The sequence below is a fragment of the Xenopus laevis genome, chromosome 6S (assembly GCF_017654675.1).
Source record: "Xenopus laevis strain J_2021 chromosome 6S, Xenopus_laevis_v10.1, whole genome shotgun sequence".
Lineage (NCBI taxonomy): Eukaryota > Metazoa > Chordata > Amphibia > Anura > Pipidae > Xenopus > Xenopus laevis.
In genome coordinates, this window is record NC_054382.1 from 87,867,487 (window position 1) to 87,890,681 (window position 23,195).

General features: G+C 36.5%; 1 protein-coding gene across 1 annotated transcript in view; it reads left to right on the forward strand.

Moving 5' to 3' along the window:
• Positions 1 to 11,211, forward strand: part of tmx3.S (thioredoxin-related transmembrane protein 3 S homeolog) — a 37,303-nt gene extending 26,092 nt beyond the window's left edge. The window contains 7 exon segments of the mRNA NM_001092457.1: positions 1,821 to 1,919; positions 3,319 to 3,376; positions 4,718 to 4,771; positions 6,587 to 6,643; positions 7,554 to 7,683; positions 9,221 to 9,289; positions 10,741 to 11,211. Coding sequence (NP_001085926.1) covers positions 1,821 to 1,919; positions 3,319 to 3,376; positions 4,718 to 4,771; positions 6,587 to 6,643; positions 7,554 to 7,683; positions 9,221 to 9,289; positions 10,741 to 10,995 — 722 coding nt within the window. The 3' untranslated portion in view covers positions 10,996 to 11,211.
• Positions 11,212 to 23,195: the final 11,984 nt, after the last annotated feature.

The window sequence follows — 23,195 nt, forward strand, 5'->3', positions numbered from 1 at the left end:
ATAATTAAAACTTATATAAAAAGCTTCCTCTACCTTTGTATTTAGACACAGTCGCAACTTTAAATTACAGGTTTCCAGATAACGGGACCCATACCTGTATTTTCAAAGGACAAGCATTAATAATGGTTGTTGCTAAAGGAAGAAAAGGGCTACATTGAATCTGCCTGATTATAATTTGGATTAACACATAACCTGTATGTTGTTGGCTTTCTTTTAAAATCCATTTTAAAGAGAAAACACCCCATGTACGTTCAGTCTAAACCATGTGGTATGATATGTAACCACTCTTACAAGGTGGCTTTGTTATAACGATAGCAAACTTTCCGCTATGAAGCTTGACACAACTGGGGCCTTTTGAGAGATAGGAAGAAGCAGCAAAAAACGTTATTTTATGAACAATAAAGTAACATAACACATTGGTTTTAGTCAGAAATACATACTTTTTTTTTTTTGGTCCTGCAGGAGCACATTTACTTAGCTCGACCATCAAATTGGCTACTTCGACTACGACTTAGAATCGAACGTTTCGAACTAAAAATCGCTCGACCATTCGATAGTCAAAGTACTGTCTCTTTAAAAAAAAACTTCGACCCCCTACTTCACCACCTAAAACCAACCTCAAGGTCCCCATAGGCTTTCTAAGCTTTTTTTGATCGAAGGAATTTCGTTTGATCGATTAAAATTGATATTCGAAGTCGAAGGATTTAACTTCGACCCTAAGTAAATGTGCCCCTTGGTGTCTGTAAATTAATTTGGGTGGCACATTTCACTATTATAATCTAGTATGTATACTAGTAATACTATATCTAGTAATGTCATTTATTACTGTGTCACAGGAAAACTGGCCGATACTTATCCTTATGGCCCATATATAAAGAATTTGGATGGTGTAATCCATTTCACGCTTAACATCATATAAAAAAGCATTGTGAAACAAATGTCACAATACAATGCCAATTCAGAGTCTCTTTACATTGCAGCTTTGAAAACCGGGCAATTTTTCATAAGCGTTTAATAATCAGCTCTCATCTTTTGCTTGATCATTTTTGACAACCTCCTAAACTTAGCTTCCGAACAGCAGCCCAAAGCACATTGATAATGTGTCACTTACACTCAAAAGATGGTCTAACAAGATTCAAGATGATAAATAACTTTGAAGGCCTGAATCATTAATGTTATAAGGCTGGGAAATCTCTCTGCTGTTACATTAAGTTCAGTATATAAAATACAGCTTTTCTTGCCATATTTATTTTTAAACTTTTGGTGTCATTTAACTGTTTTCCTCCCACAGTCTTGCTAATATTTAAAGTAAGCAGCTTTTCTCTATTGTAAAGCTATACCCAACTATCCTGCCTTATTCCATTTCTATTACCTCCTAATAACATTTCTACTAATCTTTGGGCACCTTTGACTGTATATTGCACCCTAACCTCTCTTAATCCCTGATGTATTATTTGCAAAAATTGCACCCACTGAATATAACTTCTCCCTACTTACAAATCTCACAAATAGTAATGGTTGTGCATCCATTAAGCTTAAATTTATTGTGGTATAATGGAAACAAAAATGTTTCTGTTTTATTATCTTGAGCTGGGTTTGTTGCTGTCTTAAAATTAAGTCTGAAGTATTCCTTAAACTTGTTCCTGCAGATACTAGCTTCAAAAATAAAATAAAAAAACACATTAATGAGCTTATATGTGCACATTTCTCTATTATGTTGAATGCTAAATGTATTATTGGCTGTGTAAGGAAACACTAACATAATATCAGCATTTAGAAATGAAAACTGTTAAGAATTAATGTCTCTGTATTTCCCAAAGAATATGAAGATGGAGACTTATCAAGTTGGGTGAATAAGGAGAGATTTGAAGGATATCTTCATATAGACGGATTTACATTGTATGAACTAGGAGATACAGGTTTGTACATATCTGTTTTATCTCTACTGCCTGCCGTTTCCATTCAAAATCAATTTATTGCCTTTATTGGATATGCCTTTTATAATCTATAGAGTATGTGATATAAATATAGTTTATATCACATAGTTATGTGGAGAACCAAAACTCTTCTTAAGAACATGATTGTTTTCCTACTAGGATATCAATATGGCAGCCATTCACTTGCAAGAGCTTTTTTTGTTCTAGTTTCAAATATCTTTTTGCCCACGGTATTCATTGTGGAAAAGGATGCGGATTTAAATGGGGACGTTTTGAGAGTTTCCAATAGCTGCTGTTCATGTCGAGGCAATTACAATAGAACAAACAAAAAATATTATGTGACAACCAGTACAGTAAATGTATCCAGTCCTAGGAACCCATCCTTAAATTTAAACAATCCTTAAATTTCCTGTTCTGCTGTTTCAAATATGAAACATGTAACTGCCGTGAACTACTAAATCTTGAGCAAACTTTTGCCTGGTAATACTCTTCTGACTTGACTAGTTGCCAGGCCTAATATTACAGCCTACTCCCAGGATGCAACATATATATTCAATAATTTTTTTGCTTTTGGAAATTTTTACTGTTTCCTCTGCTGAGAGCTTGACAAATTATATTCTTTGCTCAATATCTAGGCTTGCATTATCCTATCAAGATTTTCACTTTTTGCACTCTAAAGGTGGCCATACAGTATCAGATCTGCTAGTTTGGCCAAACGAGCGGATCTTAACGGCTGGGCAATATCAGACGAATCCGAACGTTCAGCCCTGGGGCCGAACGTTCGGATTACAATACTATGAACGGGCTCTGACGGGTCACTGGTCCGCATCAACTAGCGGTCCTGGAACGTACAAAAAAATCTAACTTGACAGATCGATATCTGGCCGATTTTTGGCCTGATATCGATCGGGAGCTCCCACGCATGGGCAGATAAGCTGCCGAATCTGTCTAAAGACCACCTTAAGAATGGTAGTTGTGAAATTAATTAAAAACACACCTTTACACCACATTACAAAAAAAGTTATCCATTAACAGTATCCATTTGGGACACATGGTTTGTTAAAAACTCCTGTTATAAATGTAATTGAATTATGAGCATAGGTTTGCACTTCTGTCCTTAGTATCCTTCTTGATACCCATACAGCAGCACAGATTTGTCTGAAAGAATTATCTATACTATTATTGATCTACTAGTCAATGTCTGCCTGTCTAGAAAACCAAAACTGTTCCTAAGGCCTTGACGTTGGGTCAAAAGCTGCACGTTACCCATTCTTCATGATACAAACCCTCAGGTTGACTACAATGTGTGTTCTCTGTCATCGTTGATATATCAGTAAAATACATTACATGCAAAAGTAATGCTCTGTTTTGATTATTATAGGAAAATTGGTGGCTGTTGCAGTTATAGATGAAAAGAACAATTCCATTGAACATACAAGGTAAGTAAGCACATGCTTTCTCCAAATAATACCTGCATGCATTTTTTATCTGAAAATCTACATACATGCTCAAATATGATTGAAAAGGATAGCCACATATATTCATAATGCCTTTAGGTTTTGGCCTGTTGTGCTTATTGACCGATTAATGTAGTAATTTGTTTAGTTCTGATCCCGTAGAAATCGCAACTTGCATCTGGAGAACAGAAAGTTGTCATTTTGTTAGTGAGTTGGCACTTAAATCAGCCTATACAAGTTAACATAGGTAATTGCAATACTGAGAATTAGGCTATGAAAAGATAATTAGAGATGAAGAATCCCCTTCTGGTTTACATGGACCTGTTGACTGTTTCTTCGCTGACATATATACACTAGTGGAGAAAAGCTGATGTGCTGCTTTCCATTACCTGTGTACATTGACAGGCGCAAGATAAGCCGTTTATGGGACAATCCCATGCCTGTCAGCAGATACACATTCAGCTAGCAGAAGGAAGCAGATGGAATTTCTCTAGTGACATATATTCATCTGCTGTGAATTTGTCCTGTGAGCTATTAGGCTTAACTTCTACCAATGCCCTTTGTGTCCTTATGTTGTAATAATGACAGGGATGCTGTCCCCATTGTTGAAGCTTTGGCTGCCTTTCCCACTAGCCCTTTATGTCTTGTACTGGTACAATGCTTTAACTTTGGCTCTGGCCTGCTCTTGCCATTACCTTGAATTAAAGGTCTCATTACTAATTAGAATCTCCTATGTGAGGTCTGCGTTACACCTTCTCCTTGGTTTCAACATAACACTCTTCTCAATTAGGGAGTTCCACTGGGCTGAACTACATTCAGCGGGAGCATCTTACCTTGACTGCACAACATGGGGCTCTAACCCTTATTCACAGGGTTTGACATTACGATATGAGGCTACTCTAACTACCCAACTTTCTTCTAGACCAGTGTACCACTATACAAGTTAGGCCCTCCAACTCCCTCAAATTCATACAGGAAAAAAGCCGCATTTTGACTAAAGAATTGTAAAGGCCGATGACAATTAACTGCTGGATAGTTACTAAACAAAGTAATAATGGAAACTGTTTTTTTCCTTGATATGCAGGTGACTTTATATACATTTCTGAGGGCACCACACAACTGCCCTCCTACAGAAAGTAATGCATTTTATAAGTCATCTTGTAGCTTTTTGATCTACAGTTTTGTGCTTTTAATCAGTCATTCCTCATTGACTGCAGATATCTGTATATTTAATGCATGGGTTGTATTAAAACATGCTACAGTAGCTGCTGTGCATTAAAATTAATGTGACTAGTGTTTTTAAAAAATGTTTGTGTTTTATAGGATAAAATCAATCGCTCAAGATGTAGCGAAAAACAACAGGAATAATTTTCATCGGTACGTATTTATGTTTGGAGGTGATTGTTTGATATTTTTATAGAAATGTCATGCCCAGTATTTCATGGTAAACTTAAACCAGACTTCTGGTCTTGAAAATATGAATTTACACTGAGCCATCAGACAAATCCATATGTAATTTCCAGGAGCATTGTTTAAATCCATAAAAATGAAAACCAAGGCTGTCTTTCCATATCTCTGGCATTTTGGCAGTGTGTATCCAATTTGGCTTAATTGGGAGTGACAGCTAATTATAATTGTACAGATAGGGTCCAAAGAGCATGTCATCAGTAGTCAGGAAACCTTTGAAGCATAGTCTATTTTCCTTGGTGTGGGGCTTCATGACAGCAAATTCAGCTGGAAACGTTGAACCACAAGAATAACAAAAATGGTATTTTGGAAAGAAATTGGATGTGATTGAAAGCCTGGGACTAATTTGATAATGAGAGTAAAATACAAAGGGGTCACACAAGATAAAAGAATTGCACAAAAATCATACAGGGCACTTTCTCCAATGGCAGAGGAAACACTAATGAGCCCCAGACTGCCCTATGGTCAGCAAAACCCTGACAAAAATAAAACACAGTGTGACCATTGAAACAGTAGGGGCCACATCATGTCTAGCATACTCTGTTATTAATGCTGTTAGCATCCATTAATGCAATCCACTAATGGAACCCTTAAATTACTGCCGTTTTTAGGGTTGCAATAATTGCTTGTTTACAGCTGTGTGCAATTTACCAGCATGCGCTTGATGGGTAAAATGGTGCTGCACTCAGGTGGTCAAAACATACAAGGAACATGAATGGACACAAGTGCATTTTTGAATACTGTAAATGCACAGTTATGCATCAATTTTAGCACCAATGTTCTTCATAAATGAACCTCCTAAGAATTGGGCTAACCCTTAAAGGAATGTCAACCCAAAAAATATTTTTCAGCCTAATAAAAGAAAACAGAATTCAAATTCTAATCAACTTTACTACATTCATTGATTACAAATTGTCTATGGTTTTCAAGTTATTTGTATATGCCATTCTACTGGAAGCAGCATTTGTCTTGTTCTATTCTCTGCCCTGATGGCTCAGACTGTTGATACAGTGTAAGACAAGACAACTGATTAACAGACCTGTCTTTGATGGGGAACTAAGACTTTTGTAACATTATTTAAAAATTAAGCAAATGCTGCTTTCAATTGCAATTAGCCAAGGTAGCAAAAAATGTAATAAATGTACTTTGGAAAGATGCTTAGAAATATTTTTCTTTTATTAGGCAAATTTTTATTTTGGGCTTGACTTGCTTTTTAACAACCTTTAAGGCTAGGGATAGAAACAGCTGCTTCAAGTTATTTCTGGATATTCACTAAGGTCATAGAGAATTCCAGATATTGTTTTTCCTATGGCAGAGCTTAAGCTTCATTGCCTGTATCTAATTAAATGTCTACCTTTCATATTCAAGGGGTAGTAATCACAGTCGAATTTATTTCATATCAGTTACCTATGCATGCTAACAAGTGGTATTGTAATTTAAAGGGAGAATGCCTTGCAAAATGGATGTCATTGTCCTATCCAAAATATGACTTTACGTAGCATATTAAATACAACTATATGACACCAGTTGACTAGTGTATTTTATGGAAATGTTTGTATATTTTTATGCATAGTTTGTTTTCAAGTAACCACCATGTCAAAAATAAGGTAAAATAATATCATTTGGATGTGAGAATGCCTTGATTTTCATGGATCTCAGAATCTACAGTACATTATTACATATAAAGTGAGTGTCTATTTAACTGTGTTCTTATCTTGTTGGCAGAGACTTCCAGTTTGGGCACATGGATGGCAATGACTACATCAACAGTTTATTAATGGAGTAAGTACTGCACACCCGCAATGCCTGTTTTAGCTTTCATATAATCACCACAGATAAAAACTTTATGCAGGATATAAAAGTTCAATAAAGTGATTATTTGTAGGCATGGACGAACTTTTCACCTTGTTTCGCCGTGGAAATGGCGCCCATAGACTTGTATGGCGTTGTGCGTCAAAAAAAAATGACAAAAAAACATTTTGCTGCACGTCAAAAATGTTTTGACGCCCATAGACTTTAATGGGTGTCAGTGACCTTTTGCCGGCGGCAAATATCTGGCGAATCGAAACGGGTCAAATTCACCCAAGCCTAATTATTTGTTTTTCTTACAAAATGGAAATTATTTACAGTTATATTAATACATAAATAAATATGAATATATATATTGTGCTATTTTGAATAAAAAAATTTTTATTTTTGTAAGCCCTATATATTTGTAAAAGTAATTAGGGCACCTTCAGCCAAGACGCACTCTTTTCAGACTGCCTTGCATGTTCTGCCATCAACAGACATGGGAAGTGCAAGTCATTGTATGAACTAGAGTCTTGGATGGAGGATAATTCTAGGGCAGTGGTCCCCAACCTTTTTTTACCCGTGAGCCACATTCAAATGTAAAAGATTTGGGGAGCAACACAACCAAATAAGGGCTGTGGTTGCCTTTGGTAGCCCCTATGTGGACTGGCAGCCTACAGGAAGCTCTGCTTGGCACTATACTTACTTTTTATGCAATTAAAACTCGTCTCCAAGCCTGGAATTTAAAAATAAGCCCCTGTTTTGAGGACACGGAGAGCAACATCCAATAGGTGGGTTGGAGAGCAATGTGTTGCTCACGAGCTACTGCTTGGGGATCACTGTTCTAGGGTATATAAATAATACCGACCTAACTGCAAGTGATATATATTTGTTTCTGCAGTGAACTCAGTATTCCCACATTTGTTGTTCTCAACACATCAAATCAACAATATTTTCTACCAAGCAAACACATTGAAAACCCTGAAGAAATGATTCAGTTTATTAACAGTATTCTGGATGGTACAGCTGAGGTGAGTTATCATGTCTTCTTTTTTCCCTCTCCTACTGTACCAAATATCAAGCAGCATTGGTTCTACCTTTTTGTCATTAAGGGCTTTGTTTTGTTTTGAATTTTGTGTGTCCATTGTTTAGGAGCAAGATGATATTTCCATGCACCATAAAGAATAGTCATCATCTGTATCATTCTAGAGTTTATGCATGGTGATTGGGGGGGTTGGGAGCCCATTGCATGTCATTAACAAGGTCCATATTTGGTTGAACTTGAAAAAAAAATGACTATGACTTTGAACATAACAGCACTAAGTTTTGTGGGATGAGTAATGTAAATTCTTGTCAAATAGTTTCATTTTATTATGCATCCACCTGTATTAGTGAGGCAATATATTTTAAATGTATTAAAATAATAATAAGGATATTATTTTATGTGAGCCTTAAAGGGGTAGCCTATTGTTTCATGTAGAAAAACTCCAAAGGTTAAATATTCTGTGAAATGGATATTAAACCACAAAATAAAATCCTGCTCCTGTCTGGAGGCTAACTAAATACACGGTTTTCCCTCTCTAACACATACAAAGAGCCTACAGATATGGGACCTATTATCCAGATTGCTCAGAACCTGGGGTTTTTCAGATAAATGGGTCTTTCCTTAATTTGGATTCCCACGCATTAAGTCTACTAAAATATTTAAAAATTAATTAAGCCCAACAGGACTGTTTTGCCTCCATTAATGATTAATTGTATCTTAGTTTGGAATAAGTACAAGGTACTGTCTTATTACAGAGGAAAAGGGAATAATTTGATTAATTTTGAGCTTTCTGGATAATGGATCCCATACATGTATTCACCTTTTTAGTAAACTGTGGCTTTCTGATCTGATCCAAACCAGTTTCACTGAGGAGCACCCATCTCCTCTACCAAGCAACCGAGTGAGCTGGAGTCAAGCTTTTTACAACATAATAGTTATGGTTTATTACCCACATAATTCCTCCCTATGTCGTAACATTAGCTCAGCCCTTGGGCGACAATGGGATCAGTGTAGTAAAAAGTTGCTCCAAGTCTAGTAACTCATAATAACCATATTGTATTTTTTGCTTTAAACAGAACATGTTACCTGCTGGTTAGTTTCTATAGGCTAATGCAATACAACTTGTACTGTACCTGTTATCCCTCCCTCCCCAAACCAGTACTGTACAACTTTAGGACTAAACCTAGGTTTAATGGCATAGATGCATTTTTATATTATTTTTTAAGAAAAAACCTATTTCTCCATCTGCGCCTACAATTGTGCTTATGGTTTCCGAACATGCACATTGAACACAAAGATGCATATTTGAAACCCGTTTATAAAAATCAGATTGACCTATTTCTTTTGCAATAGGTTTTAAATAAATTGTATTTAATTTTTTAAATTATTGTAGCTATTATGCCATCTTGTAGTTCACCAGGTGTACTATGACATATAAGCAGTAAGCAAAATCAATAAGCCAATTAATATCTTTATATTTCCCTTATCTTTTTCCATTTTTCAACCCTAATCTTTAAATGTAGGCTCAAGGCGGTGACGGGATATTGCAGAGGATCAAGAGGGTTTTTTATGATGCCAAATCCACAGTGGTTGTAAGTAAAATATGTATTGTAACACAGCAAGCCATCATCCATTATCATTTAGCAATCAAATTTTCTCTTACTATAAAGTTGATTCCATCTAATGCTGTGTATACTTTAAGTGAGTTAGTCCCCATTTCATCTTGCATAGAGATTTGTACAATATTACTCTTTTTGAAGATGTATGTAGGAATGTCATGCATATCACAAATTAGAATGTTTATGCTGGCTTAAGAAAGTGAAAAAAACTGAAGGTTGATCCATGGACCCTTGTACAGTTGTGACTAGTCATGACCAAATCTGTCCCATTTCACTTTGCCAGAAAGCTGCTAACTGCAAAAAAACGTGCAAAATGCATGAAAGTCAATTGGAGGTTATCCTGTACCAGATTCAAAAAAATCCTTATTTTTTTTGTTCTAAATGTTTGTTGTTTTCATTCTATTGATGTCTTTCTCCAACCTGAGATTTTAATAGTTTCTCCTGGGAGCAGCAAAACTCAGAAAGCAGGCTAATTATCATTTTATCATGTTTTATTTTGATACTTAGGGTTACTGACCGAACTGCTAAGAGATAATTAGTAATAATAATTGCTTACCTGAGACCCTGGGGCAGTGTTGCCTTTCTGGGGCATTTAATCATTGGCTTAATCAACTTATTATTAGTGCCCTGGAAAGGCGCAAAATGCGTAAGACTTTTTGCATATGTTATAAATAAATAATTTCAGCAGGAGTCATCTGATGTTATCCGTTTCTGTGCCAGCTCAATTTTTTCAAATGGTTAACCGGCAAGCTGCTGTTAAAAAAAAAAAAGCCAGCTTTTCACTCAAGTGGATCGGTCTGTGGTACTCACTCTTCTGAGTGCCAGTTTTTTGCTAAAAGGAGCAACTGACTGGTTTCAATCAAATCTGTCATTATCACATTGAAAAATCTTTCTTTTAGAGGTTTTTGGGTAAAGTGAGGGTACACTTAGGGGGTTATTTATCAAAGGTAAAATTTCAAATTTATGTGAATTCAAATGTACTCCCAACTCAAAGAGGAGGTTATTAATGAAAAATCTTGAACTTCTACTATTCGATCGAACAATCCCAACCTGTAAATTCAAATCGAGTTTTCCTTCCAAAAAAACCCTCAAATGTCAGGAAGACAATTAACATATTCAAATAGTTCAACTGACCTCTGCCATTTACTTGAAAATAAACTTGGCAGGTTTTAGGTGGCGCGAAAATTCAAACTTTTTCAATGGTCAAGGTGTGATGAATCACATTTGAATTTACATTCCAATTGGTGCTTTTAAATTCGAATTTGTGAGTTTTGACACCAAAAAAAATCTGAAAATTTAAGTTTACCTTTAGAGCCTTAATAAATCTGCCCTTTAAAATTGAGGGTTCATCCATCACAGTTTAACTTGCATTAATGATTACATTGTATAGAAAGAACAAAAAAAATGTGGTCTTTTTTTAACAGTCTGTCTTCAAGAGTTCACCCCTGCTTGGCTGCTTTCTCTTTGGTCTGCCACTGGGTGTCATCAGTATAATGTGCTATGGAATCTGTACGGCCGACACTGAAGATGGTTCAGAAGAGATGACCAGAAAGGATGTAATAGATCAGAATGCATCTGACGAGGGCAGCGACGAAGAGGAAGAGAAGGGCAGAGAGATTACAGATGTGTCGGATGAAGACCAACAAGAAAAGGATTTTATGGAAAAGAAAATAGATTAATTTTTTTTTCTAAAAACATGAAATTACTCTAGGAAATTCACAACAGACTTATTTATTTAACAGAACAACGCCAGCGTACAGTAGCTTTATTGGGAAAACACTTGCTGACTCTGATACATTGATTTTTATAGCATGCATCTGATTTTCATTTAAAGTCAAGGGGCAATTGTCTGCAGGTCGGGAAATAAAGTCTAATAAACTGTTTTGAAACATTAAGGTCAAGAAGCCGCTTTTGTTTTGCAGAATCAGGTTTCGCCTTTGGTTCGCTGACCTACAAGTTGTTGCCATAACAAAATACATAGTTTATACAGGCTTATCGGTGGATTTCTTTTACTACCACTGCTACTAAGTACTATGCAGAACACCATGCTGTTTATATGCCATGAAGTAATTGCCAGCTAATAAATAAGGCCAAGTCATTGCCAGGATGTTTAGGGTCATGTCATAAACGTGAAAAATGTATATGCCTAAATTACAATGCTTTTTTGATGTGGCACAAATAATGTATTTTTTAATCAAAAGAAAAAAAAAATAGCATTTTGTAAATAGTAGTATTGCCAACATTTTTACAAAGTTATTTTTTTAGTTTCCACAGACTTAATTTGCTTTTCTTTGCTTTAGTAAAACTTTTTGTTAGACTGCATTGTGCAATTCTCTGTCCTATCCTATTTGTCCTTCATATGTTGATACCTTAACCTATAAGGCCTGTGTTAGTAGAACTATCTTCCCTTCTTCCGTGGTATCTCGGCATCATGGGCCTCTCTACTATGTACAGTAGAACCCCAATTTTATGTTTTTTAAGGGGACCAGAAAAAAACGGTGTAAAATCCAGAAAGAATGTAAAATCAGGGAAATCTATTATGCATAATGTATAGGTGGGACCATAAAATAACAATGTAAAATGAGGGAAAACTTAAAATCAGGGGATGTAAAATTGAGGTTTCACTGTAGGTATATGTTAGTCATGTGCGCTATACCAGTTGGTACATGGCACCATTTTACCAATGGGGAAATATTTCACTGGGATTGTAAAATAGCCTATGATTAATGATATATAACATTTATAAAGCATATTTCACAGTGCCTACATAACTGCTTCTTGACCAGTATGAAGGGAAAAATTCTGTAATATCATTGAAATAGATGGAATCTGGTTGATAGTACCCCCTGTGTCATTGAAATCTTTCTGTTTTGCAGCTGTTCTTTACGTACATGTACAGTTGTTAAACAGCAGCAATACAGTGGACACGGGCAGCAGGTCTCTGGGGTAAATCATGAGAGAAGTCGGTGCAAGCTTCACTGAAACCATAGTGATTACCATGGCAACAATGTATGCAGGTTTTTTTTTTTTTTTTTGAAGCAGTGGTTTTACTTTTTTTTTTTGGCTGTACGGACTATTACACACATGTATACGCACCATTATCACTACTGTTGTGTGTACACTGAGTAGATGAATACCACGTTGCAGATCTTAGGCGTCAGAAGGACCTCTGTTCTTGCCGCCATACAAGCTATTAGTTGAAGGAGTGGCTCACCTTCATGTTAACTTTTAGGATTTAACAGAATGCTCTATTCCGAGCAACTTTGCATATGCAAGTAAGTTACAGAATGCCCTATTCCGAGCAACTATGAAATTGGTATTTGGTGTTTTTTTAAATGTTTCTGCCTCTTTCCGGCTTTCAAATGGGGACCTCCTGAGCCCAATAGCCAAAATCTATTGCTCCATGAAGCTACAATATCATTGCTATTGTTACTTTTATTCCTTATCCCTTTATGCAGCCCTTCTATTCATAGTTCCATCTCTCGTTCAAACCACTGACTGTTGGCTAGGGTAAATAAGACACTAGCATCCAGCTGCAGAAATACTGAACTGTAGAGCTGCTGAACAAAAACAATGTCTACATCATACTAAAAGTTAGTTTAAAATAACCCATTTAAGATATTCTGTCCTATGTTAAATGCAGCAATCCCTGAGTCAACAGAAGGAATATTTGTCAGTGTCTGATAAGCTATAAGTGCATCATAATATTTATTATTGGTTCTTTCATGCTCTCCTATCCTAATGTTGCATTTGGTATGGCATGAGCCATTTGCTTCTCACTTTAGCCAACTTGACGTGTGGCACAAAAGCCAATAGTACCATCTTTATATATAGGATATCTGATGCTAAACCTCAATCTACAAAACAATATTCCTGCTTCTTCTGTAAGTCATTAAATTGTCTTCACATTAAGATCCTCTCTACAATATAAAATCCCAAGCAACTCATTAAGGAGCTCTTTAAGAAGCTGTATGATAGCCAGCAATGTGAATTTCACTGCTGCATTCTGACTCCTAGAAGTTCATTGGACTGGGTCATGGAGATGGCAAAACACAGCAATAAGGTTCACTATAACTTTATTCATTGCATAGTCGCTTTTTTCAGAAGATTGAGACATTCCCTTGACTTGAATACCACTTAAAGTTTAATATATATATTTTTATATAACTATGTCATGGATGCAGTCTCTACTTCAAATAGTCAAACATACTAAATATATTTTAAGAAAATACCATAATTCAATCTTTGTGTCACCACATTTTGCATTTGCAGGCGGATAATTGTTGTTAACACATTTACAAAATATATATTTATAAAGGGTTTCTAAGTTCAGAGTGTCAAGACTTGCAGAGCAACTTCTACCGTTAGGGCAATGGCACAAGCCGCTATTACCTGACACACATTGACAACATGGGAAGAGTAATGGAGTTGGTGTCATGTTCTAAACAACATGCATGTGGATCACTGTCATACCTTGCCAGGCTCTAGTTAGGGGATATTAGTAGTTGCTTTGGCATTGGGTTTTTTTACTTAAAATCTGAAATCGCTCCTAAATGAAATGGGTTTGCTTGTGAAAAGAAAAACCTAGGTAAAATAATTCTTCTCTGTGCTTTTTGTAAAGCATCTGCTATTTTAGGTTACTAATATTCTTTGTATTTGAACTTTCTGGTTTGTTTTTGCATTTTCCAGCTGGGTTTTTTTTTTTCAAATATAGCTTTTATTTATTTTAGTTTTTTTTTTATGGTGTCTAGGTTTTAGAAATCTTATCCTAGTCTGTATTGGGAAGGTTACGTGAACTAAGCAAGAAGTGCATTTGCTTATGCTTTCCATTCCCCCATTTATCCATAACTGTCATTTGCTTATATTTTTCCCAAACACAAAAACCATAGCACTTGCTCTAGCATTTCTCATTTTGCTCTAGTGTTTTGTTTTATTGCAGTATTATTTAAAATGTTGTTTTAGACGCTCTCATACTTCTGTTTTTCTTTTGTTATTGTTTCGTTCTTATGGTGTTAGACAAAATGTAAAAGGCTTTTGTATTGCATTAAAATTAATAATAATAATAATAAAGAAGGCTTCATGTTCCTTTATCCTGTACATAGAGCAAGCGGTCAACACAACTCATGTGCAGGTCTCAAAGTGTCTCCATGGGACATTTCCAACTGGAATACATTGGGGAAAGGAATATTATGCCTTTCTCTTAGCTGTATGCAATGGTTTCACCTATTAAAATTAAATAAAGGGGGGTGGCAGAACCCCCAGCAATATCATACTGGTTGCCTATCGGACCTCCGTGGAGTTCTAGCTCTTCCTGGATATGTGATGTGGGTTGTGTAGGTGTGTACGAAAAACAGAAGTGGGTCAGGTAAGGGTTTCTGTGCAGGCAAAAAGTGTGGGCTTGGACAAGCACAGCTCTTCCAAACTAGACCTGCCCTTCTAAACTACTGTTTGCATTATTATGGGTATTTCTTCTATAATGTATTGTATAAACCTCTATTGATGTAAACAGACAATACCATGACCAAGTAAAGGATCTGCATGTTTGTGTTAATGATGTAAAGGTTGGCCCAAAACCCATGGGACTTGCAAGTTTACCTGTCAGTCAGATTTGGGAACCAAACTGTTACAGGAATTGATCAGCAGGTAGTGCAGTTACAAAATTGTAACAGCAGCTAATAAAACTTAGATTTTAACTGTCAAAAAGTATAAAATGCAAAAATGCTACAGTTTTGACGCTTTAGTGTTGTTTCCTTTTTTTCCCCTTTTTTTTTTTTTTTTTTTTTTTTTCTTTTTCTCTCCCTACCCTTCCCCTTCTTCTGTCTGCTCTTTTTGTTCCCTTTTTTCTTTCTGTTTACATTTATGGAACGCTGATATTGTAAGCAATAATTCGGAAGGGCTTTCCCTTCATTGGGTTTAGGTATACCTGGGAAGCGTATGACTTCTCTTTTCTATTGTGGATGCCATGCTCTTCCCCTTCTTTCATTTTTTTTGTACAATGCATAATGTGTGTTGATCTGAGGTTTGTGCTAACATTGTGCAGATTTTGTAACGTCGTGAATGTAAACTTTATGTTAAATAAAGAGTTAAAAAAAAAAAAAAAAAAAAAATGCTGAGAAAAGCAGCCTGATCAATTTTACCTAATTTTCTTTTAAGGTTTAATAACCTTGTGACTATGGAGCAGTTGTAGGGGGAGTTTTGAACGTCCATGTGCCCTTATAATTTTATTTAACTCCTGTTTAATAAATCAAACCTATTCAGTTAAATACTTATATATCTCCAGTATTTGGGCATTTGTAAAGCAGTACAATAAATATAGTGTTGGTGCAGAATTACATTTTATATAGCAGCTCCATGTGCAATTTTGTTGATTGCAATAATTTGACAGTAACAATGGCTTTGTTCTTATTTTAAAGGGTATTGCCAAGTCCAGAGAGTTGTCATATAATTGGGTAAAATTCCAATACATAAGCACTTGTATACATTTCTGCAATGGAAATATTTGCATTATAAATATTTAGTTATTTTACAGTACTTACATAAAATAAACATTAACAGTGAGCGAGTAAGTGCCCAGTTGGCACAAAATTTGTTAGGCTGCACATCCCAATAAACTATTTTTACATTTTATAACGACTTTTGCTACTGCACTTATTGTTAGCTGGTCTCCCTACTTTAGTATTATTCCAGTTTTTGGAACTCTTGGGCTGGGGTCTATAGTGAGACCATATGATATTATTTTCTGCACTTTAGTATTTACTGTTAGTTTTTGAAGCAGATATACACACCATTCCTCCTAGGTGATTTGGACAATAAACATTGCTTGTTTATATCCTCTGTAATATACAGTATCTATCCCTCTTATTAAAGGGATACTGTCATGGGAAAAAAAAAATTTCCAAAATGAATCCGTTAATAGTGCTGCTCCAGCAGAATTCTGCACTAAAATCCATTTCTCAAAAGAGCAAACAGATTTTTGACATGGGGCTAGACATATTGTCAATTTCCCAGCTGCCCCAAGTCATGTGACTTGTGCTCTGATAAACTTCAATTACTCTTTACTGCTGTACTGCAAGTTGGAGTGATATCATCCCCCTCCCTCCCCCCCCCCAGCAGCCAAACAAAAGAACAATGGGAAGGTAACCAGATAGCAGCTCCCTAACACAAGATAACAGCTGTCTGGTAGATCTAAGAACAACACTCAATAGTAAAAACCCATGTCCCACTGAGACACATTCAGTTACATTGAGAAGGAAAAACAGCAGCCTGTCAGAAAGCATTTCTCTCCTAAAGTGCAGGCACAAGTCACATGACCAGGGGCAGCTGGGAAATTGACAAAATGTCTAGCCCCATGTCCGATTTCAAAATTGAATATAACAAAATATGTTTGCTCTTTTGAGAAATGGATTTCAGTGCAGAATTCTGCTGGAGCAGCACTATTAACTGATTCATTTTGGAAAAATTTTTTTTCCCATGACAGTATCCCTTTAACCTTTTTACATACATATGTTTCATAATACTCTGTATCTATCTGTATCTATCTGTCTATGTATCTCTATGTTTATCAATCTATCATCTATTTTTCTCTCTATTGATCTATCTCTCTTAATATATGTATCATCTGTCTCTAGCAGCTATCTATCAATCTCTATCTACCGTATCTCTAGCATCTACCTCTCTCTCATTATTTATCTACCTGTCATCTTTTATTCTTCTATTGATCGCTATCATCTATATATCTGTCACGCTTATCTATCTCTACAATATGTATCTATCATCCATCTATCTCGATTGATATAATCTATCACTACCTATATATCTCTATCATCTATTTATCTTTCTGTCAAATAAAATAAGCATTATTAGCAGGACCAAATACTATATGATTAGCATTGCCAAAGCAGGTCGAGGAATGAAATGGGTGGGGTTGGGGGGGGCAGTTTATGAGAGTAGGTGAAAGTCCTGTTTCTCTCAGTCTATGACAGTCTCTTACATATTGTGCAAATATTGCTAGTCAGTGGCTCTTCTCACAGTAGGTTGCGGAGTTCCCACAAGTGTCTGTGATGTGACAGGAGAATCTCTGGAAGTAGGTGTCTGTTAGTGCTGAGTATTTGGAGCACTGTAGCAGAAAGTGAGCCTCGTCCTCCACTGCCTCCTGATCACATTGCTGCCAGTCTGCTCTCCCTGGTATTGTAGGTCTGTCTGTTCCTTCCCAGTTCAATCTCAAAGTTGTGGGCACTCTGTCTGCAAATATTTAGGATCTCTCTGTCTTTGGGGTTCTGTAGCCTTTCCAGATATGGGGCCAGACTATTCCCTCCCCAATGATTTGGTAGATGGAAATTTTCTGGGAGTTTGATATTTCTTTTCTCCAATAACAGACATTTCACTCTTTAGATTTGTGTATTGTTTGTGTTACTTTTGTCAGTTGGTGGGCAGGGTACTGATGAATCATTTCAGGGTGCCCTGGGTTTCATTCAGTCAGGCTTTATGGTGGTAGGTCATGGGGCTGCTGTTCTGTAAGTGTGCCCAGTATGAGAGTGTCCTCTTCTCTATGGCGAACAGTAGGGGAAATCTGCCCAAGTTAGTAATGTGCTGCTTATTTTTATCCAGATATGACTGTCTTTATTGCTGTAATATGCTCTTGCAGCTCTTCCTTGTACTAGACTAATACACCTCCTAAACAGCTGCACTGTTTGGTGCTTTTATTCTTCTGGACAGGGACCACACACCCCATGTAGCCAATGGGTACCAAAGATTCATACTCTACCCAGGCCCATGTTTCCAGGAGTAACTGTATGTCAATGACATGGATCATTTACTTGTGATCCAAAAGCTGAAGCATTCAGGCTCTGGATGTTCCAGCTACTAATTATGAGTGAATTCATTATGTATCTATATATACCATGTAATAAGCTCAATTCTATGGGATGTTTCCGATTCTGACTCTGGTTATTGCTGTAGGTTTGGTATATTAAACTTTCTCTATCAATCTATCTATCTAACTATGAAATATTTCTCATTTATCTATCTATCACTATCATCTGTCTCTATATGATTTATATCTATCTCTACCCATTGATCTCTATCATCTATCACTCTATTGTCTATTTATCTCTCATTTATTAACCTATCATCTATCTATTGATCTATCTCTATTATCTATCCTTCTCTCTGTCGATCATCTCTTTAGCTATTGATCTATTCTTATTTCTATCTATCTCAGTACACATGTTGTCTCTGCTCCAGTGCTACTTCATATAATCTTAACTTTACTTTAAGAAAGAGAAATGTTTAACATATTATGCGGATAGTAGGCAACCAAGCTCAAGTGCTACTGAAAATGGATTTCTTCCCTTTCTTTTTAAAGGGAAATATGTCAAGCTTGCAATTAGAGCACAGAGAGCTTGTTACAATAAATGAGCAAGCTGACATTTCTGTACAATTTCTCACATAACCTAACCAGCTCTGTACACTTTAAAGCATTTAATTACTCTGCATAATGCTGCAAGAAAACTGCTTTATTAGTGAAGTGGCTAACAGCATCGCATGTTGAGTTGAAGCACATTATACAAATCGTTCTGAGTGCTGGGGGTTTTTTTTGTGCATTACAAAAATTATTTATTTAGAAATCAAAAAATGAAAATGCCATTTTTGTAAACGGTTACAAAATTATACCTCTTGAATCATGGCTTTTTTGTATAATTAAGAACTGTTAATGTTATATTAAATATACAATAGATATATATGGACTTCTGCCTGAAAACCCAGCATGAAACACTGGAACAGCAATAGATTTTCATTATAGTTTAAAGGCTTACAAGCATAAGAAGATTGCGGCGACAACAAGCATCTTTTTGTTTGTGCAGGAAATGAAAGCATTGAGGCGATATTTTATTCATAAGTGCCATTTATTTATTTTTTTTGCCATTTGTGTTTCAACAATCAAACCTTGGATGAAACTTTATGGTTTTGTTACAGTGGAATAACATGCAACGTGAAATACATAAATACATGTCATGAAGTTTTTCAACACAGAATGAATAATATATATAGAAAGTGTGTGTGTGTGTGTGTGTGTGTGTGTGTATATATATATATATATATATATATATATATATATATATATATATATATATATATATATATGGTCTGTGGTCTGCTATGGAATTAGCCTGGAAATGCGACTATTTTGGGCTTTTTGGGCAAAAATCTGAAAATGTTGGCTTTTCTGGAAAAAATCTTTTTTGGTTCAAATAGTCCGATAAATTCGGACTTTGATAAATAAGGCCCTTAGGGGTACATTTACCTAGGGTCGAATATCGAGGGTTAACTAACCCTCGATATTCAACCGTCGAAGATTTTGCACTATTCCTACGATCGAACGATTGAAGGAATAATAGTTCGATCGAACGATTCGAAGGATTTTAATCCATCGATCGAAGGATATTCCTTCGATCAGGAAATTGTTAGGAAGCCTATGGGGACCTTCCCCATAGGCTAACATTGGCCTCGGTGGGTTTTAGGTGGCGAACTAGGGGGTCGAAGAAATTTTTAAAGAGACAGTACTTCGATTATCGAATGGTTGAATAGTCGAACGATTTGTAGATCGAATCGTTCGATTCGAAGGTCGTAGTCAAAGGTCGAAGTAGCCATATCAACTATTCGAAATTCGAACTATTTTTCCTCTATTCCTTCACTCGAAGTAAATGGCCCCCTTAGTGTTTATTGCACTATAGCACCCACATTTACATTAAAGTGACACTGACACAAAAAACTGCTATTCAAAATATTAATGCACATTAACTGCTTCTTGTAGGTCGTGTTGATCATTTTCACTGTAAGTAATTGTTACTTGAAGTTCCTAAACCTGACTGATTTGCCAACCTTGAGTTTCTAATGCTAACGGACTCCTGCTGCACAAATATGGCAGCCTCCTCATAGAGGAACATGGGGGTAAGAAAGGTAATGTAAAAGCTTTGTGAAAATATTTTTATGACAAAATTATGAATGGCACGCAGAGACAATGTTAGGATGGATGTAAAAATTGTAACTTCTGGTGTCCGTATCTCTTTAAGTATAATGTCGAGGTGCTGAGACAGTGGGGCAGATTCATCAAACACTGAACTAGGAGATCATAAAGGATTCCTGATACTTTGATGTTTTTGCTATTTAGCAACCATGAATTTTTTTGTAATGGGGTGGTAGCAGCACTTATCGCCTACTAAACCCTTACTTCCCAGTGGCAGAGCAAATGGTTTGTGGGGAGAAAGTACAGAGAAGGAAAGTCAAAAATAAAATAAAGCTTCAATTGTTGGCCATAAAATGTATATATACATACCAGAAGGCATTTCTTCAATCCGTTTTTTATTCATTCTTACGCTTTAATCATTTTTGAAATAAGTGGCAAGCTGCACAGAAACGGATGTCCATGCTGCAGTCTATAAATCTTTCTACTCAGGGCACATGTATGCGCAATTCGTCTGAGAGAGCCCTGCGCATGAGCACTATGATTTCCAGTCTTCCCCGAGAAGAGATGACGTTCGGGACACGTGATCTACCCATTCGTCATCCCTGACCTCTCTGTCCCCGCCTGCATCTACTCCCCCACCAATCAGATTGATTTTCCTAATTGCAGAGTAACAAAGAGAAGTTTTAAAGCTCCTCCGCTCGCTGGGGTTTTAATTTACCATTAGCAGCAAGCGCTTGGGTCGGTCTGTTGAATTACAGCGTATTCAAAGTATGTGCACTTTTGTCAGATGCGACACCAATGCTCACTTTGCAGAGACATATGCACGCTTGTTTGGCTACAACACAGGGTCATGGAAGAGGTGCATGCGCACTAGAGACAAAGCTCAGGGAGGAAGTGACGCATCGTTTTTAGGGATGTGCGAATTTTTTCGCCTTGTTTAGTCGTGGAAATGACGCCCATTGACTTGTATGGCAGTGTGCCTCAAAAAAAAAAGATGCGCGTCAAAATAAATTCACTGTGCGACAAATTTTTTGACGCCAATAGACTTTAATGGCCGCCAGCGACAATTCGCTGGCGGCAAATTTTTGGCGAAACGGCTCAAATTCGCCCATCCCTAATCATTTTGAAAATGGCTGAAAGATTCCACTATAGGAAAATTTCAGCAGGAAAGTGCACAAAAACGATAATGCCATTGCAATTTTCAATATGACATTTCAGGAGGGGGGGGGGATTATGGCAAAGAGAAAGAGGGAGGTTATTTTTTTTAACTTTCCTTCTCCTTTAAACAATTATTTTCTGTCCACCGCACAAAGAAAATGGTTAAATATAAAAGGGGGTCATACTTTTTGTTATTACTGGGTGTAAATTACAAACTGATGATAAACTGGTCCCTGTGCATTCTTCTCTTAAAGGAGAAGTAAAGCCTAACTAAAGAAGTAGGCTAGAAATGTTGTACATTATGTTTTGGACTTCTGTACCAGCCTAAGGCAACCACAGCCCTTTAGCAGTAAAGATCTGTGTCTTCAAAGATGCCCCAGTAGCTCCCCATCTTCTTTTCTGCTGATTCACTGCACATGCTCTGTGCTGCTGTCACTTACTGAGCTTAGGGACCCACTCACAATGCACAGTACACATAGAAAATAAATGGCTGATTAGTAATTAATACAGATAATTACAACACGGCAGCACAGAAACCAGTGCAATTAGCATCAGAATTTAATAATCAGCCTTGTAGTATCATCTTATATTACAGGCCAACCTCATTTTCTGCTTGATAATTTGTGACGACCCCTAATCTTATCTTCTCAACAGCTGCTCAGAGCCCACTGAGCATGTGAGTGTCACAGACACTTTCCAAGATGGTGACCCCTTGTGACAGGTTTAAAGTCCTGGATCATTGCTGCTATTGACAAGCTGGAACTTTAGGCTGGTGTAATAAGTGAAGCATTTTTGGCCATATTTATTTTTAGGGTTTAGTTCTCCTTTAAGAACCTGCAATCGGAAAAGGCTGCATAAAGTACTAGATCCGATATAATGTACACACGAGGCAAATGCTTCCATGGATTTATATTTTAGAAGAGTCTAATGATGGCATTATAAAAAGATTTACTGTATAGGCATGAGTAGCACCAGGGCATCTTGACCTTTAGACGATAGTTATGGTGATAAAGTGACATACTGTAAATGTGGCTAATGAAACAGATTCAACTGTAAATGTGTTATGCTGCAGCGGTGCTCTAACCTCATTTAGAAGTTGTAGAACTAATGTTAGATAAGCTTCTATAAAATCAATTGTATTACAACAGGGTCAGGGGAGCAAACTATGGAATGCAGATTCCTTTTTCCTTGGCATAAGCGTTAAGAAGAGATGGGCAGGAATGGCTATAATAAGATTTTGCTTAGCTGTGAGTTAATCCTTTATTTAGTTCAAGGTATCTTGCCCTGCGCTGTTCTAGAAACTACCCAGAGAACAAAGACCAGAAATGAGATCACACAGCAGCAAATTAAATGCATTAATGCACATCGGAAATATTTACATTCTTAGGGGCAGAGATTTATGCAAATCCGAAACTTGGCTGGCAGGAAAAACATTAATATCCTGCACTGACCTTGTTGTTATTTCTTCTAGAGTTATCATTAATATTGTTTAATGATCATAAATTCTCTCTTGCCCTTTTCATTTACTTTTAGTGCTCTTTTATGTTTCTCTCCTTACTAATCTTTAATTAAATTAAGGTTAAATCAAAACAAAAAAAAAAAGAAGAAATCCTAATGGATTACCAGCAGATGCAATTTTATCATGTTTATTAACACTTTTTTGAGAGCCAGGAAAGCCTTTTAACAAACTATCACATACTGTACCATTGTTTTCAGAACACTAGCAGTGTGTGAAGTGAATAAATCTTAAAATCC